This window comes from Dermacentor silvarum, chromosome 8 (genome assembly GCF_013339745.2).
Source record: "Dermacentor silvarum isolate Dsil-2018 chromosome 8, BIME_Dsil_1.4, whole genome shotgun sequence".
Lineage (NCBI taxonomy): Eukaryota > Metazoa > Arthropoda > Arachnida > Ixodida > Ixodidae > Dermacentor > Dermacentor silvarum.
The window spans coordinates 47,596,273-47,616,177 of NC_051161.1; the positions used below are offsets into that span (position 1 = coordinate 47,596,273).

General features: G+C 47.5%; 1 protein-coding gene across 1 annotated transcript in view; it reads left to right on the plus strand.

The window, feature by feature from the left end:
• Nucleotides 1-13,646, plus strand: part of LOC125939703 (serine/threonine-protein kinase NLK-like) — a 94,249-nt gene extending 80,603 nt beyond the window's left edge. The window contains exons 2-3 of the mRNA XM_049671822.1: nucleotides 10,744-11,121; nucleotides 13,149-13,646. Coding sequence (XP_049527779.1) covers nucleotides 10,972-11,121; nucleotides 13,149-13,625 — 627 coding nt within the window. The 5' untranslated portion in view covers nucleotides 10,744-10,971 and the 3' untranslated portion in view covers nucleotides 13,626-13,646. The remainder of the gene's footprint in view (nucleotides 1-10,743; nucleotides 11,122-13,148) is intronic.
• The last annotated feature ends 6,259 nt before the right edge of the window (nucleotides 13,647-19,905 follow it).

Sequence of the window (19,905 nt, forward strand, 5' to 3'; positions counted from 1 at the left end):
TCCTTTCTTTCTTTTTTTTTTCGCTTTAAGCAGTCACTGGAATGTCGCAGGGGGGCCACAAAAGAGCACTAATTCTGTTGTTGTTTTTACAACGTTTATTAAAATAACCATAAGAAGCCTCCACCCCCAGGAAGTAGATCCACGAGGGCAGTGGGAGGGATAGAGGATAAGGTCACTGCTTGGTGCCTCCTGAAAAGACGAGCGTGCTGGTAGACCCTAGGGAACGGCCCTGTGAAACGTTTTGCTTCCTCTAACCTAATCTTGTCCATTATATGCCCCCTTCTTCTGTACATGCTTCTCCAGCAGTGATTCGGCATCTTGTTGATCAAAGGCACATTTGACAAGCGGTACACAAGCCGCAAGAGAGGGATATTTGGAGATCGCAGTGCAGTGTGATCTGCAGTGGACATAAATACAGGATGATGATGATGATGATGATGATGATGATGATGATGATGATGATGATGATGATGATGATGATGCAAGCCGCAGCCATGCCCTGTGAGGTCCCCGAGCTTGCGTATCTGCATTTTTGTCTGCTTATTTGCTTGCTTGTATGTCTTTCTTTCTTTCTTTCTTTCTTTCTTTCTTTCTTTCTTTCTCTCTCGCTTTCCTTAGTTTTCGTCTTATTTTTCATCATTCACTCCAAGTATCGAAAGCAGGTCACCAGATGTACGTGGTTAAGCTAACTTCTGTAACACTAATAAAACTCCTGCTTGATTGATGGGGGTTTTAAAGTCCCAAAGAAATACAGAGCTAATGAGGGGTCCCGTAGTAGAAAGCTCCGGGTTAATTTTGAACACCTATAGCGTTATTCAACGTGCACTCAAAGCTTGCCATGCGGGCATTTTTGCATCCCGCCCCCTATCGGCAGGCTTCCCTGTCAATCAATCTCTCTCTCCCTCCACTGACCCACATACGGCCGCCACGTGGAAACCCCGTTGCTCAGCAGTAGAACTGTCATTAAACGCTCCTATTACATCTACGTGGTCAGTGACGTGTTTTGACAGTATTTATAGTGCACGACACTCTTTTATATGAGCTCCATGATGATTGACCTGCTTTCGTAAATATAACCATGCTTTCTCTACAGGGGGTGGTTGCAGCTTCGGTTCTTCCGACGATGGCTGTAGTGGACCGTCTGATGTGGTTAACTCCTTAGTCTAAATTAGCATTTCTCTTTATATGCCCCTTTAATATGCACAACGAAGGCGCTTCACCATTGTTCGTTGCAGGAGTTAGTTCGAGGGGGAGTGCTCCATTCGCTGGTGCAGTGTCCAGGGTTAGTAGAGAACACGTTCTAGAAACGTGGGCGCAGCGTCATTTTGATCCTCCGTGTTGGGGATTACTAGGGGAGGTATACTGTAGAGTCCACCTAGTGAACTGTCCATTTCGGCCGCTGCTGATTGGCTGGAGCTGCACGAGTGAGGAAGAGACAGGTGCCCCCAACCAGTCTCCTAAACACTCGTACAGCTGCAGCCAATCAGCGACAGCCGAAATGGACAGTCCACTAGGTGGACTCTTACAGAATACAACCCCCCCCCCCTCCCTCGGGCAGTGACTGCAGTGAGAGCTTCCACCCGACAGGGTTTGTGGGCGTTGTACAAAAAGTGCCCACGTCCCAGATTCAGAAGTGTACAGTCACCAAGTTCCGAGAATGGCCGAGAGACTAACATATATACTATATAGCCACAGATCAGAAAATTAGCCAAGTAGCCACAACTAAATGGTGCCATGTCATGGCTCAAGTATAGCATTGTGAGCTAATCCAACGCTGATCGAGACAGCACTGTACAATGTACGGCGAATATCGCCCATCACTGGGGGTATACGTTGGCACATGCTTATTGTGCTGCTACAGGCACTACCCTTAAAAATCATGCTTGGCGTTCAATTGCATTTTTATAGAGAGGCTATTGAATGCAGTAGAAAGTCAGTAGAAACAAGCAGAATTTCGTTACAGGCTTTTGTAAGCATACCCCATGTCGCTGTGGGAGACTTGAACGGGAATGACTTAGTATATTCCACATTAACATCACGGAACGCAGAAACGTAAAATGTACCAAGTTCATGTTATTTTAACATTGTAAAACATGACGATTCTTGCAAAACTCCAATCACTATGTATGCACCAAAACTGTATGAAACTGCCAAACTATACCTGGCCGGTATCTGTAAGAACTGCTTTCGCTCGATTCCATTCCTTTCTTATCATTCACCGTTCGCGGCAGGTGGCGATACCGGCGATAACGTGGATTTCTCGGAGCATTGATGAAGGTCGAAAAAAAATAGCATTGGGATATAATCGCTATATTATACCGGTCATGAGGCCGTATTATGTAACAGTTCGTTTCGTTTTCTATATTCTTTTGGCCCTTCGAATTTCCTTGCAAAAATTATGCATGATATTCAACTGCATCTCAGCATAATGTCTATGGGGACCAGCAATGTTATTAGAAACACAACACAATTTCTATAACAATTTCGTAACGGTTTTCATCAGCTACCACGGCACCACGCCTACCTTATCGCTGGTATTGACCACTCGTTGTGATAAGGACGTAGACAATCGGTGGGAAATAGTCCTACCTAACACAGCCCCTCTGATCTTGATTTCAATTTAGTCTAGAGCTCAATACTGTATTTGTTTGCTGCTGTGAAGTATCCTTTCGTGACTGTACTTATTGAGAAAAGGAAGGCCAAGCTCTCCCTCCATGAAATGCGCGTTAAAACCGCTAAAAATACAGATGGGTAGGTAAGGGCAAGTATCTATCGAACATCCTTTGCAAAAATCGTGCATAATATTCAATTGATTCTCGCCAGAAAGTATGATGTGAGCTCTTAAAAATTTTCTAGCCTGCATATACTCTACGTTGCTTTTCAAGTCGGCTCTCATTACCGATTGGTATATGTTACTAACGCAAAAAAAAAAAACGTTTATTTTTTTTTCTTTGCTTCAATATACCACGCGTGCTAAGATGCGGAAGGCAAAATCTCTATGTGTACGTGGAGAAATGAACCATCTTGTGTTTCTTATCGTATAAGAACCGCTATCCTTTGATTAAACCCTTAGATGAAGGTACGGCACCTGGTGGTATAGGTTGGAATGTTGATTCTATGTACTTTCCGGATTTCCAAGTCATGTCGCAGTATTCGAAACGCATTTCACGAATGTTTTTTTTTTTTTCGTCGCCTCTGACGACACAGCGGTCTAGAGGTAAAATTAATACCAGTTTCCACGAAAGCCGACGGCAAGAATACGCTCAAACTGCTTCCATATACAGTTCCGCGTGCCTTTATATCCGAGATAAGTATTTACGTTATCATATCTACGGTATCTTCACGAGGATTGAAGGAAGGCGATGTGTATTACAATGTACAAGGGTTCGCACTTGAATGTGCAAATACACGGGAAAATCCGTGTACGTATACGACGGCTCTGAGCCAAGAAGGCGGCTGCAGGGAACGAGACGTCTTCCACGTATACAGCTTTATAACCGGCTCTCCCAAACCGGTATAGCTAAAACGGCGCGTTGGCAGCATGCTGTTATAAGCTAATCTCCTTCCACTTCCACCGCGAGCACGTTATAAGGCGTACACCGCTCGGGTCACGGAGCACGCGCTCAAAGAGATACTTAGTATCTATGCGGTATAGCACTCGGATGCGACTGGTCGCACAACGACTGCATAGAGCATGCACTCCGCGCGGAGCCAGGAGGCCGCGCAGATTTGCCGAGATTACGCCGCGCGCTCGAGTAAGTTGAAACTGGCAAATAATAATAAACTAAAAGAGCGTCTGCTCCTTGTTTTGTTGTTTTCGTCTTGTTCATTCGTCGGCTACCGAGTGGCGCGAATGCCCGTGGCTACTAATTGGTGCTCGGCGCTGGCCCAGCGTTCACGCTCGGCGAATACAAAAGCTCGTAAAACTATAACTAGGCTTGGAAATTGAGGAGTCACTCTTTCCCTCTCTTCCTCTTTTTTTTTTCTTTTTCCTTTTGTTATTTTTTCGGCTCTTTTAAAGTAAGTCCCCGGCATCCCTTTCAGTATGCTTCGCCGGTATACCTTTGTTTCTCGTTAGCTTTAATCGCGATACCGTGCGGCTTCTAGCTCGCGGCTTCTCGTCGACTCCTGACCGTCACGTCTTCAGCGTAAGACACACACTCACCACACACATACAACGTATATAAGTGTACACACATCCGCGCTCCTCCGAAGCGTAGACTCGTACACATACTACGAGAAGAAATATACGTCCCGGTTCTTAACGTCAAGATTTAAAGAGATGGCTCGCCTGCAGCCGCTTATCTCCGGATGTGATCTAGGATGGAGTCCGCAGGAAAGCTTGGGAACGAGAGAAGGCAGTGCGCGCGGCCCTTTTTTTCTCACGACACCAGGTGGCACGTCCTCACGTGTCAGCGCCTCGATCCTCTGCGGAGGAGGGCTTAATTCGAGCGACGTGGTCGCTGCTGCAGTTTGTATGCACACACGTTGCGCGTTGCTGTGTTTTGTTTCCCAGTATAGACGCAAACGCGCAGGTATGCACGCACTGATAAGCAAGAGGCTATAAGCACGTCTTTTGTAGAGGTATGACACAAACACGCCCCCAAGCAGAGGGCTGTAAGTGCAATCCCTATATGCACAACGACGTACACAAACATGCTCGCCAATGTGCACATATACATACACGCATGTGCTGAGGTATAAGGTATAGCTAAGCAGGTCCCTTATACAGGGTGTTTCACGTAACTTGAACCACAGGGACCTACCGGGTGGGCAGGGGGACACATGCCCTCCGCCCCCCCCCCCCCCCCCCTTCTCCCACTCTCAGAAGTGTGCGTGTGAGGGGGGGGGGGGGGGGGCAAGTAACGTAACTTGAACTATAAGCGTATCTACTGGGTGGGCCAACTGCAGATGCTCCTGTGGTTCAAGTTATGTGAAACACCCTGTATATGGATTCGGCGAAGACGAAACAAGCAGGCACACAAACGCGCACAAGGACAGAAAGTGTCAAGTATACGAGTGTATACGTCTTGCGATTAACACAAACAGACGCATACACACGCACACAAGTAGCAAAGGCCAAGAATGTTCTCCGTGTATATATTTGTAACAAGGAAGCAAGAGGCGCTCGCACTGCACGCCATGGGCGCACCCGGCCCTCCCCATTGTTTCTAGTGAACTCTTCCTTAGACGAGTCGTTGTTCTGCACTGTTAATGGATCTCTCTCTGTCCCTCTCTGGATAAACTTGACGGAATTACGCAATGATTAAAGCGGCGCATGCAGCGTTAGAAACACAATGCGCTCCATATTACAAGCCCCCTCCCCCTCGTCTCCTTAAAAAGGAAGAGAGAGGGTTGCGAAAGTTTGAAGTCTTATAATGGCTGCGAGAGGCAAGTTTCGTGTCGTTCACCCACGCTCGACGCGCAGCGTAACGATGACATCGCACCTATTCCCGACTGGCTATCGTTTCACAACGCACCGAAGGGCGAGCGCACGTTCTTTGGGAGCTCGAGTTTCGTGTGGCATTTCTGCAGGAAGTTCATCATCGATTCCAGTACTTTCACTCCCCTTCCCTCTTTCTCAGTGCAGAGTAGCAGACGAGAGCACACTAGCTGAGGTCGACCTCTCTGTCTTCCCTATCAATAAAATCTACCTTCTTCTGGAAGAAAAACTTCGACCGGGCTCCACGAGAAATGTATATACGTGTATAAGCATCGTTGCTTGAAGTGCTTCTTGGTTATGTGAGATTGCTGTTCGCATTATTGTTGTAATGTGTCTTCGTAATCACGTGTTATTTTGACTGGTATGTGATGACGCGACTTTGTTGTATAACTGTGCTGTATATTGTTCTGTTTTATGTTGCAACTGCATTTTGTATGTACGACGGCCCGTATTCACGAAAGGTTCTTACGCTAATAAAGTTCGTAAGAACAAGAACAGTCCAATAAGGACAGCAAACATATCATTAGAGAAGGCCGCCGACGAATCAGAAAAGAGTTCTTACAAACAAAACCTTTGTGAATTTGGCTCCACATCATTGTGGCGGTGCATTGTTGACTACTTGATTGCAAGACCAGCGTTTCTGCGCCGCTTCGCCAAGGCTTCAAGATTACTTACTATAGCTAAACGTATACACACTAAAGGAGAATAAGACTTCAGCTGTATTAGCGAATTACCCTGCGGCTGTAGCCCTGAACGAGATGTTTATAGTGCTGCAAGTGCTACTATGCTGTGCCACCTGTGACCGATTGTGATTGTGTATCTGTGCTCCTTTCTTTTTCTATCTCTACTTTGCTGTCACTTTACCTCCCCCTCCCCTCTCTCCCCAGCGTAGGGTAGCAAACCGGATCTTCCCATCTGGTTAACCTCCCTGCCTTTCCCCTTTCTTCCACGCTCTGGGAAGAGAGGAGAGGGGGAGGTAAAGTGACAGAATTTGCAGCGCTTCTAGGGGCAGCCCCCCCCCCCCCCATCCCCCCCCTTTTTTTTCCGTGGGCTATGTGCGGGACCTGGCAGAAAGCAAAAGAACAATCGCAATCTTTGACCTTCGTACACCTGGACTTGTCTTTTTTCTTTGTTTTTATTATATCAGTTATTGATTCTTTACATTTATTACGTGGCCCTTCCATATCTTGAAGACTTGCAGACACACACAGCAGACGAGGACGAAGAAAGGTGTAAGGGACACAAGCGCCGGCCTGCATTTTATTGAAAAGAGCAGTGACTATAGTTATAATCGCTGCTGCATGCAGTAGGCGCTAAAGAGACCGGGCACCACAGGGAAGACGACGAGTATCAAACGAACAAAAGTCACAAGAATGAAAAGATTACGCAGACATAGAGAGAAGGAAAGAGAGAGAGATACAACCCCACGGTCTGGGTCGTCCGTTGTGTACAGGAGGCTCCATTAGGTCTTCCTATCGGGGAAGAGTCAAGAAGAGCACCGGATAACCAGTTAGTCAATTCCTTACGTTCTTTTTTCGAATAATTTCACTCACCCAATCCGAAGTATCCAAGCTCAGCTTGACAGCGCAAGGCTGACGCATCTCACTTTCATTAAACTCTCTCTCTTTCTTTCCCACTGATCAGCCCCACTTAAAACGCCAGTCTCGTAGCGACTTCTACACCTCTACGTCCACGGTAAACGCCGCGGGAATCCTCGCGACAGCTGCGAACGTCCGCTCGGTTTTTCACGCGGTGCACGCAGCAGGGAGCCGGGGAAGGGGTCTCTCGCGCGTTATGCACCCTCACATTTGGCGCGCCTTACGAGCGCCAGGCTCCTCCCCCGGGCTCGGCCCCCGAGGCACGGCCCGGCTTGCGGATTGGACCCGCGCCGCCGCCTCGGGGCCCGACTGGGTAGAGGGCACCACCGCAGCAGCTGCTGCCGCCACGCACGTGACCCCCCTTATCCGCCGCGGCAATTGTTGTTGTAACAGTCGACCATGCTGCCTCGCCTCGCCATAACCGCGCGCTCGGCCGCCTCCTCGCCCCCGCCGTCGACGATGAACGATGGTCGGCCCGCACGCCGTGTTGTAGCACGCGGAGCGCGCCTGCGCTCTCTCTCTGTCTCTCTCATCCGTAAGTACCCTTCTGCCGGAGTCACGTGACCCGAGTGGCTGCCCCGTGGTTGCCGCGGTGTCGTTTTAGAATGGCGGTGGATGACACTGACAAGGGGGTGAGGAGGATACGTAAGGTCGTACTAGTGTCGCTACATTGTTTCTTAATCTTCTTCATTTTTTTCGTTTTCTTTTTTTTTATTAGAATCATAAGTTGAAGTCATCATCGTCATTGGAATGAACTGTCAATGGATGTTATTCATTCGCAGGATTCCCTAAGTTCTATTGAGAATATTGTCTAATGCGCCGCAACATGGCAGCCCATTTTGTTAGAGTCACGTGACCGGGTTCCTCAGTGGTTCTCGCGGTTGCCGTTTTAGAATGGCGATGGTTGAGTCTGAAGAGGGGTGAGGGGGGGGGGGGGGGGGTAAGTAAGGTCGTACTTAGTGTCGGTACGTTGTTTCTTAATCTTCTTGCGTTTTTCTTATTCGAATCATAATTTGAAGTCATCATTGTCATTGCAATGAGCTGCCTAGGGATGTTATTCATTCGCAGGATTCCCTAAATTCTATTGAGGATATCTTCCTCATGCGCCGCGGCATGAGGAGTCCATTCTGTCGGAGTCACGTGACCGGAGTGCCTTCCCGGGGTTTCCCCCGTTGCCATTCTTGAGGCTTTAGAATGTCGACGCTTCGGGGCTAGGATGGAGGAAGGGGGGGGGGGGGGGGTTGTTTAGTGTCACATTAATGTTTCTTTAATGTTCTTTTTCTTTTTTCAATACAATTATTAAAGCGAAATTGTTAGCCTCAACTCTAGTTGGACGCGATTTTTCGTGGCGTGCTCACCCAAAGGCCGGCAGCTCGAAAAGGGGTTTGTGTTTGAGTTCCGCGAAACAGAATTATGTTTTCTCCTATATTCCAATTACAATCCGATGCTATCGGGTGTGCAGGTTGTGTTAAGTCGTACTGTACAAATTTCCTGACACATCTTTGAGAAATTCAATTAGTTCATTAGCGAAATTGCGCCAGGCGGAGAGCTTACAAGAATCAGGATGAATGCGAATGGACCTCAAATGGCAGCTGGAAAAAAAAGCTTTGTCTTTCAGTTACCCTGTAAACAGAATTACGCCTTCTCGTATATTGGAATAACCATCCGAAGCTATCATGTCTGCAGCTTGTGTGTAAGTCGTACTTTACGCATTTTCTGACGCAGTTTACTTTTAAACATAAATCAAGTTCAATAAGGCACTTGCGCTTGGCGGACGGCCTATAGAAGAATGACGATGTTTGCTGCCCTTCCGCACACGTGCGGGCGTGACGTACGTTGCTTGTGGCGGTGGTGGTGCTTGTGTAACGTCGTCTAACGTCCGCGCACCAGCTTCGCTATATATATACATCCACTTTCACAGGGTGGGATGGAGGCGGACCTTTTTATTGTTTGGTTTGAAAACACTGATATGCCTGAAGGAGGTGAAAGGCAAAACAAGGAGTAAGCAGGCAACCGCCACCGGAAGGGGCGCAAAGCCTGCGTATACTCTTCAGAAAGGAGAAGGGGACCGAAACATGGAAATGGAAGATAGGAAGGAAAGAAGGAAGAAGATGACAGATCTCGCAGAATAAAGGAGAACCATGACAACAAAACAGAGTATACGGCCGGTCACTGCAGGTCGCGCTATTCAAAGAGGGTGAAAAATAGAAGCATATAATGTTCGAGGGCTTCTCACTGGAAAACGAAGAAAAATAAGCTATGAACTGGAAGCCAAGTTAGTTTTTTTTCTCCCCTAGAAAAGTAAGGTGGGCACTAGTAGCTAATATCGGAATAAGTTGCCAGGTGATGTTATTGAATCGCAGGATTTCCTAAACGACGTTCAAGCTGTTTTAAATCACCCTAAGTTCTTGTGTGTCGTTTGCTATATACAAATTGTCGTTCGCAGTATACTCAAAATTGCTCTAGAATGGCGAAACTCGGGGTAGTAGGACGTATACGACCGTACCAAGGTCGTTATGATGTTTTTAAATATTCTTTTTTTTCTTCAGTACAACCAAAAATTAGAATAAGCTGCCAAGTGATGTCATTGATTTCCGCGATTTTCTAAATGTCGTTGAAGCTATTTTCTAATTACCTTAACTGCCTACTGGTTTGACTGTACGCAATTTCTCGTTTGCAAAGCTCAAAGCTATAACGTTTCACGTTATGAGTGCTTGTTTTTGCTGTTTTATGACTGTTCAATGCTTATTTGATGTTTATTTCTCCTTTTGATTGGGTCACCATACACTTCTCCAGGCGCCAGTTATTACGTTGTAACTGAACCCCCTATGCGTGTAAAGCGAGGAGAAGATCAGGCATCTCCTCTGTGACTGCACTATAGCTACAACGTTACTCTCGGCTTCGTTTGATTAAACGTCACTAATACGTCACTGCAGTATTAGCTTTGTGTGCTCTGCGTGGTTAAACTCTGCGTCGCTAGATGACGCTATCAGAGTTTGTTGCTGTTGCATACCCTTTTTCCGGTGTCAACGTCGTACACTTTTTTTTCCGCTGTCCCGGTATATTAAGCAAAATAGCTGATACCTTTACGGCCAAAGCTGGAAGTCTGCAATGTGGCGACCGACACCTGCCTGTGACAGGCGAGAAGCGAAGTTTACGTCGACCTCCCCGTACTATAATGGAAGACGACGGTTTCAACAAATTGTATCAAACATTTTAATGCGAAAGCATTGTATGTCCCATGAGGCAGAGAAGCCGGCGTTGTAGGCAGCGAGCTAGTACGCGTAGTACCAAAGATCATCATCAGGGACATCAGCGTCTTGTATGACGTCAGTAGTAATACAGAATTAAAGTTAGAACAAGTTTGAGCAAGGTAGCTTAAGGTGGAGTAAAGTGAATGAAGGTGAATGCAGTGGATTAGGGTAGTATAAAGTGGATAAAGTACGAATTAGAGCAAGATGGATTAAGGTTGGTACAAATTAGAACAAGGTGGATTTAAATGGATTAAAGTGGACTAAGGTTGGTACAAATTATAGCAAGGTGCATTAAGGTGGAGTTGTGAAGGACAAGTGACATTGTGTGACGTCACGTATCACGGACGTAGCCAATGAATTAGAGAAGTCATAATGCTTTCGCATTCAAATAACGTAAGGATACTTAAGTGAGTGTCAATTTTTCATGTCGTTTATTGTCTTTGTGCAGGATGGAGTTCCGAGTCCTTCGGCCGTCAACCGTGTTCCGGCAATGACGCCCCGGGTCCCGTTGATTGTCCAACTCTCATCGCCGTCAAGCCGCGGGCTGAACAGCAGCCGGTAACGGGGAGACGCGACTCGAGCTAGGCATGAGAGCCGGTGGCGAGCGCGGGGCACTCTAAGGCTGCATCGGCCGCTGCAGCTGCAGACATTAGCACCAACGGTTGGGGCAACAGCCATGTTCCAGAACCTCGCCATGCACCTGCCATCGTACCAGGACGGCTCGAGCGCCGCGTCGGCGGCCTTCCTGCATCCGGGCCCACCGGTTTACGTGCCGGGCACCAGACCGCTGGTACCCGTGCCACACCAGTACATGCATCACCATCAGGCAAGGAGGACACAACTTTCACTCGAGTCGCAAAGCTGGGCTATAGTTGGCTCGAGTATTTTTTTTTTTTGTACTTACTTACAGCGCTAAAAAAAACAAAAAAAAAACACTCAGCATGATAAACACTCAGCATGACGCGGTATTGCGCCACAATACCGCGTCGAAGCAAACGCACGCAAGCTTCACCAAGACGCGAAGTAGCCACATGCAGTGTATATTTGCGCAAGTTTGAAACATACATAAGAAAGACCTTCGTCACGCGTTCCTGCAACACCTTGTGTTTCCGGAAGGGTTAGGTTAAGTCAATGCGGGAAGGTTGATTTGAACCTCACTACGTAGATAAGGTTTCTTGGTTATCAGCACGCCAACTTATCATACTTCGCCAGCGCACGCAACTGCTCTCTTCAGCGCGGCATACGTAGTGCTGACACGCGGTCAGCTATAGATCCCGTGCTCGTCCAACCTGTACTCCGTTTCGTATACTACATAAAGTCGAGCGCCACTACAACAAACGCCTTTTTATAACGAAATGGCCTGTATAACGAAGGAATAATGCTGTACCGGTTTCCATTGTGCGCTGAGCGGTTCGCGACCTTTACAACGATGTGACCTGTATACAATGAATGATTTCGGAGGCCCCGAGGACTTCGTTATAAAGGCTGCCGACGGTATATAGCAGGCCACTCTGCGGAAGCTACGCATTTAAGGCGGTCAAAGTCCCGCTTATCGCTTTTGCAGTGCGGTTGTTCTTCATCTGTGACGCTTTGTATGGAACAACTATAATTAATATATTTTATTCATTTTTATTTCGCCTGTTTTCATTGGTACGATACGTAACACAAATGTGGAGTATAAATACACAGTCGGGAAGTCCCGAAGTAAGAACTGACGGGACGACTCGACATTGCAACTGCAATCGGTGGACGCGAGGTTACGTCAAGTCACGTATTATCTGTGCGCCTTCGTGCGTCCAGTATGTGACTTACACTATATACGTTCCGGTCGCGAGCAAACGCGGTGATCGCCGGTCGCGGAGACGTGTCGCTTTGCTTGTTCCATCGTAATATATATATATATATATATATATATATATATATATATATATATATATATATATGTTCAGATCTGCGACGTATCTTACGTAACAAAAAATACGTCACATTCAGCGACACAACAGTGCGAGACTCAATGTTGCGTCGAATTACATGACGAATACCCATAGATTTATTTCATTTGTGACCTTCCTACCTTCCTTCCTTTTTTTTTTCCCCCACGGAAGTGCGAGCAGTGAGAAAATGTCGCACTACAGCTTTCGTGCATAACGTTGTCTGCTGCGTATGAAACAGAGTACAGTCGAACCCGGATATATCGAACCCAGATGTTGCAAATTATTGTGCATAACGAACAGCAGTAAAATCGCCTTGAAAATTATTGTATAGAATTTTTATTCCATATATCGAAATGCCTATGATATCGAACTTTTTTTTTTGTGATCCCCTTCAGATTCGCTATATCCGGGTTTGACTGCATAACAATGCCAAGCGTGTGCGGCGTCGGTTTCGCGCCGTGTATATCTGTGCAGAAACTCGGAGGTTACACAACAAGGAAGCTCGAGAACAGGTTAAGGCACCGCACAAAGAGCGATGGAACGAAAAATGTTAGAACATTGGGAGACAGGAGGAAGAGAGCGGTGTGGATCAGAGAGCAAACGGGGATAGTCGATATTCTAACTGACATTCAGAGGAAGAAAAAAAAAATGCAGCTGGGCAGGCCACGTAATGCGTAGGATGGATAACCGGTGGGTCATTAGAGTTACAGATGGGATACCAAGAGAAGGGAAGCGCAGTCGAGGACTGCAGAAAACTATATAGGTGGGGTGATGAAGTTAGGAAATTTGCAGGCGCAAGTTGGAATCAGGCAACGCAAGACAGGGGTATAATTGGAGATCGCAGGGAGAGGCCTTCGTCCTGCAGTGGACGTAAATACAGGCTAACGATGATGGTGATGATATCTGTGTACCACTGCAGATGTCGTCCATGGGCAGCGTGGTCACCTCGTCCGCGTCGTCCCCGGCGGCCCCGTCGGTGGCGGTGAGCTCGATGGCCGCGGCCTCCATGCCCCCGGCGCCCGTGTCCCCGGCCGTGGCGCCTCCCCCGCCCACGTCGTCGCCGGCCAGGGGCCACCACCACCACCACCATCACCACCACCACCACAACCCCGCGACGCCCCAGTCCTCGACGACGCCTCACCAGCACCCGTCGGCCGCCGCTGCCAGCGCGATGCAGGGACACAGCGGACACCTGGGCGGCGTTTGGGGACAGGCGGTGCGGGGGTCGCCCGACACGGCGGCGGCGGCGGCTGCGGCCGCAGCCGCGGCCGCGGCCCAGTACTCGAGCCCGGCGCCGGCGCACGGACACCTGGCCGCGCACCACGCGAGGTTCGCCTTTCAGGTGCGATGCACGCATTGGCACATGCTAAATGAATCGATGGCGGTATATACTTAATGCAGGAGCTGCAGATGTATAGTTGGAACTTAGACGGCTGAGGTATATTTCCAGCGATTAGGGGTCCTGGACTGAGGTCGCCACCTGACCGAGAGTGAAGACGTCGCCTGCTTTTCTGATAAAGTTTATTACTGCTACTATATACATTAGAAGAGCGCCGAAAAGACGACAGGGAGGAAGCGTCCTTCCTGGTAACTATAGAGCCCTAAATCACAAGTGTTTTATTCGTAAGTGCAGTTAGCCATTGGCCAGCCACCTTCGCTGACGTCACACTTGGCTGGCAGTTGTTACGAACAGTGCTATATCGTAAGAACGTCTTTGCAAATACGGTCGTATAGAGTCCCTAATGTCCTGTACGTATAGCCTTTTCAGTGTTCTTCTAAGCGACTTTTTTTCTATGCGCTCTAAATGAGTCAACTTATGATGTCTCTCTCTCTCTCTCTCTTCTCTCTCTCTCTCTCCCCCCCCCCCTTTTTCTTTTTTTACCCCCGGAGAAAAAGAGGTATTGGAAAGGCTGGGAGCTTAACCAGGGGTATCGTTCTGGTTGGCTATATACCCTGCTCGGGGGAAAGGTGTAAGGAGATAGAAAAAAAAAAAAAAAAGGTATATAGAGAGCAAACCCGTACGCATTTTAGCAGCAGCAGGCAGTGTTCACAGTGTCTTATGCCGTGTGCTATCCGTAGACTTCAGGTGCTTGAGGAAAAGAGATGTAGCATTCTGCGCGCAGTTGTATTGGGAACTCTGGCCCAGAAATTCTTGTTTTGATAGTGGACAATTGTCCAGTCTGTCGAGGGCACTTCACGCATCACTCGCCTCTACGCGCTATAGCGCTGGCAGACAAAGAGAAGGTGCGAACAACGGCCTCGTCACAGCTGCGTGTATCGCGCGTGCATTGGTCTGTCGTCCATCCCATTGAGGAAGGCTTGTATATAGGAGCTGGTAAATGTGACGCCGAGCCGCAAACGGTGCAACGTGATCTGTTCGTGTCGTGATAACCGAGGTTGTGGACGTATAGTTACATGTGTACATCAGGAAACAACGAATGTATACAGACGTGATGTGGCGAAAACGTTCGAGTCCCACAGGTAGAGCAACGGTCTGTGGGAGTCGAAAACATGCATTTGTCAAAAATATATATGGGCTAGTCCGCGCCTTCACTTTATATATGTACAGTAAAACCTCGTTATAACAAAGTTGAAGGGGGAGCCAGAATTACGTTGTTATACATATTATTTCATTTACTGCACTGTGAACATCTCTGGAGATTTCAAGCAAAATTTTACTTGCTTCGTTATATCTGCTAGTTCTTTATATCCCGTTTCGCTATAACAAGGTTTGATGTCGTTCGCCATTGTGGTGCGGTTCCCGTGGCGCTCCTGATGAACCAGCCATTTGAACGGCAAGTGCGATAGTTATTTTCATTCCGCGGGGCGTTTGGAACTTGTGGCATACTACACAGGAACTCCCTTGAACAGTCTGTAAAGTCAGCCACGCGTGCATCACAGGCGACGTGGCCCGTAGACTTTTGACAGAGAGTGTGCACTAACATTTTGCTTCTCAAATCTGCATGGCATAGGCGAAACGCCTGGTTAGGCTGACGTACGCATGCATCAGCAAGTGGTCGCTTCCCCTAACGCACGTTCGGAACTGCGTATTCTCCGTCGTTATATACTAATTAGTTATTTGACACCCACTTCGCTAATTATTTGTGGGTGTTAGAAACGAAAGGTATGTATAGTTCTGGTGGCCGCACCGTGTATATCCTGCCTAGCCGACGGCTGTCACTTGTACAACGGACATTCGTTATTGTGAGGCGTAAAATAATAAAAGGAAAGCCTCTGCCCGCACCAACGTACAACGGACAGTAGCGGGGTGGCGTAATGGGGTAAAAAAAATGGAGCTAATAAGATAAAGTGGGGAGAGAGTTCAACCAGCGAAAAGTCACGCCGCCTTTAGCGGCTATAAAGCTGTCTATTCGAACCATCTCGCGCGATAAGGGTTGCCGCTAAGCGTATACCAACGAAAGCATAATATATGACTCACACCAGTGGCACAACTGAACAAAGGGTTACACGCCAGATGATGCATTGCAATAACGGCGAGTACGTTCTCCCCTCATTGTCCTCCCATTTTGACTTAGGGGTGTCGTGCTACGATAGAAGCGGTTTGTGTTTTATTCGTTCCTTGAAACCTCGCTGGCAGCTTTAATTGCTTCGAAGACAAAGGGAAAAAAAAGTGTCGAGAATTATTGCATCATAGCCGGCAGGGCGTTGGCACCCTGTGGAGCCTTGAAGGCAAAAAAAAAAAAAAAAAGGGGGGGGGGGGGGGCAAAAAGACAGACAAAGGTATAGTGAAACCGAGGCTTCGCGTCCTTTTGGTCAGCGCTGAGAAAAGCCGAGAAACCGTTGAGCGACGGAGGCTCTTGAGTCTCGCCTTTGCAGTTGCCAGTACAGCGCGTGAGCAGTGTTTTGTAAGGAATGGCGCCTGTCTCTCGGCCTGAATTAGAAAGGGAGGTGACCGCAGGACGGTGACTACGTGCTCTGTGTCATGTCATTCCAACCATAGAGTTTCCTATAAAAAAATATTACTAGAGGGGACTCTGACGCGGTATGGTGTGGGAGCTGGAAGTATGGCGGCCATCTTATCAGTTGGCTCTCGAAGATGCTACCGTCCCTATGACTGGCTCAAAACGCCAACGTGGTTGAATCAGGAAACATGGCGTTATTTGACAGCGTCCAGAATGACACTCCATGGCAGCATGAGAATGATCGTTATATACAGTGCATGGATTTGCTAGCGCGCAGGGTCGCGTTATTGCGCGAATTTTTCTCACTTCGTTTTTTTTTATTTTATTTGTTTCTTCTATCACCTTTTATTCCCTTTACCCCTTTCCCCAGTACAAGGTAGCCAGCCGGTATTTGCAGTGGCTAACCTCCTTGTCTTTCTTTCCCTTTCTTCCTCTCTCTCTCTCTGAACTTTGTCCTTTCGGCTTCGAACGGTTTCGTGACTTCGTAAACTGGTAATTTTCAACGAGACATTTGAATGTAAGCGCAAACAATTTGCAATGACTGTGCACGTGCGCTAAATCGTACTGCCAATTCACGCGTTGAACTGTGATTTCTTCGAGTTAGAAAGCTGAAGCGCAACAGATGACGCCACAAGAACGTCTCAAACCACAAGCAATAAAGATAGCCAAATAATGTACTATATACCGAGCAGCGTTAGAGTTTCCGCCAGTAATGTTTGGTAGGGTACTGTGATTCCAATAAGCTATAAATAACAGCGCGCTGCCGACAAAGGGCACACATTCGGTCTGTAGTAGATGTAGATGTATAGATCCGTGGGATATACTGGCACGACACATTCGGTCTGTCCCGGCTCGACTCTTCTTTCTCTTCCTCTTCTTCTTCTTCTTCTTCTTCTTCTTCTTCTTCTTCTTCTTCTTCTTCTTCTTCTTCTTCTTCTTCTTCTTCTTCTTCTTCTTTCATAGAACGTAAGCGCAGTCGAAGATCCGTGATGAATTCGCACCACCGTCGCTGCGTGCGTTGTGCAACACGTGTTGCCCCCCTGTCAAGCATCCATTGAAATGATCTTGTTATTAGCGCCGAATAGTTTCTTGTCATCGTCATAATCATAATGAGGACACGCACACTTCGCGCGACCAGTATACGTAGCAGTCATTCAAGTCATTCACGCCATATGGTAGTTTCAGTCGGCGCATGCACTGCTCGTCTATAATATATATATATATATATATATATATATATATATATATATATATATATATATATATATATATATATATATATATACGTCTAGAAGTAGATGTAAAGAGAAATGTGTGTTGCATCGCCAATATACGTACAGTATTCTGTTTTCTATCATCTCCTGAGCCGTTCCTGTGCCCCTGATCGACAAGATGTTAGTCTATCCGTATGAGGATGTTGTCAATGTCCGCTGTTATTCGGGCGGCAATTATAATCATCCCATCACGGTTCCTCTTCGCTGCACACAATTCCGTTCGCAACTCCTCCGACAAGAGCTGCATTTTTCGCAAGTTGGCCCCTTCTCAAGTAGCTCCTCCGAGCAGGCGCCGTCAGTAAGCGTCGATCTTGTAAACGATGGGCTATATTAAGTTTGTGATTCCCATGGCCTGGCGAATATAAGATTTTCTGCCGAGCGTGAAGCTCTCCGGACAGCACTGAACCGGCACGACTTCAGACCATTTTCGGAAATTGAGATCCTTGGTTCATGGCCGTACGCGTCGATGGCACAGAAAGCGACGAAAGCATTGTTGAAATACCTGAAGTCGACAGGTCATGGCGACCGTGTGTATAGGCTGGGTGGCAACTTTCATATGTGCGCGCAACTGTGCTCTATCTACCACATCTCTCTCTTTTCATCCCTATATATAGCCTACCCCATTCCCCCAGTGCAGGGTAGCAAACCGGACGTGCGTCTAGGTTAACCTCCCTGCCTTTCCTCTCTTCTATGTCTCTCTCTCCCTCTCTGTCTTGGTTCGACGTCGAAGGACACAGTGACGGATCGTCCTGACGAGATCTGTGCGAACTAGCTATTTCCTTTCCAAGACTGTATATATCCGAGACTTCAGCTTAACCTCGGTCAATAAGTGTTCACAGCGATTCTGTGTCGTTCATTCTCCGTACACTCGGTGGTGGCTAAAAGGCTATCGCGCTCTGCCGCTGAGCGCCAGGTAGCGGGTTCGATTCCCGCCGTGGCGGGCGAATTACAATAGGGGCAGAACGCAAGTGCTCGTATATTCCGAACTAAACAGCCTACATAGGTGAATGGTCGAAAGTAGTTCGTAGTACTACGCTGCGGCGTCCCTCATAGCATCTGCATTCTTCTGTGGATGTTAACACCCTTCAATCAATCAATAAATCAGTCAATCAATCAATAAATCATTGAATCAATCAATCAGTGAATCGATTTATTGCCCGCGGTTTCTTCGTTCTTCTGTCATTGCCTTAGCACTGCCCAAGGATCACAATTATCAACACAACTAGCAAAATGTTTTTTGTAATACACAGTTTTAAAAAAGTGTTCGGTGCCCTTATGTATATATACGTTAAACGCAAGCCCTTTGCGTGACGCTGGGGTGCGCGTCCCTTAAAGAATTTGTTTAACGAAGAACCCTGGTCTAACGTACGGGAACACAAACGTACAGAAAAGGCTAAAAAAAAAAAAAAAAAGACAGGGCGCCGTCTGGTGCACCGCGAACTATGTCCAAGACAATCAATCAGCAACCATCGTGTCGTTTCCATGCCGACGCGTCTCGTCAGTTCCCGCGGACGCCAGAATCGGTCAATGATTTGACTGAATGTACGCGCTACGTGTTCATAACTAATGTCTCAGGTTAGTTCGGAGGGATCGAAAGCTTACTCCACCGTTTATTGGCGATCAGCGATGGCGAGAGCGTGCAGCCATCGACACAATTCACACTGAATTAATTAACCGGGAGCCACGCGGGTGCAACCACGTTTGACAACGCTTCGTCATATAGCGTACGTAAACATTAGGTATACGTTAAACTCACCAATAGCGCACGAAGCAGGTGCGGCGAGATGAACGATACTTCTCTATATGTATACGTAAGGCGTTTACGTTTGTTTGCAAACGCTGTTCTAAAACTATCCAACGACACGCGGCTATAAGCACATAAAGTATTGCCGAATGGGCCGAGTTGGTGCGTCACATTCTTGTCTTGCTTCAGCGCGACTCAGTTCGAGTATCAAGGAAAAAATAAAGGACAGACAGGTGACAGGATGAGCGCTATCCTGTCACCTGTCTGTCCTTTCTTTCCTTGATACTCAGACTGAGTTGCGCTAAAGCGAGACAAGGATGCGAAGCACATCAAGCTTGAATATACGATCGAATGATACGGGGCTGAACGGTATACGTGTCACTGGACGACCCACCGTGTATAGCGCAACGATCGATGCACGGACAGGGCTGAATTATGTGCAGTGATTACGCAGCAGCCGCGGAAAGCTTAATCAGCGTCTCCACGCTTATCGCGATATGCTCGAGAGGACCCCGGAAAAGCTAATTGCGCGTGTCCGGACCCGACCTTACCGACGCGCCTTGTATCCTACGCGATAAGGCACGCTTTTTTTTTTTTTTTTTCCGCGACGTGACCCAAACGATGCGAAAGATTAGTGAGAGAGCGGAAAAACGTGACTATCCTGCCACACCCTATAAGTATACGGCCTTAGTATAGTAGCATGCAGCAGAAAGAGTGGCACTGAACTGACTATAT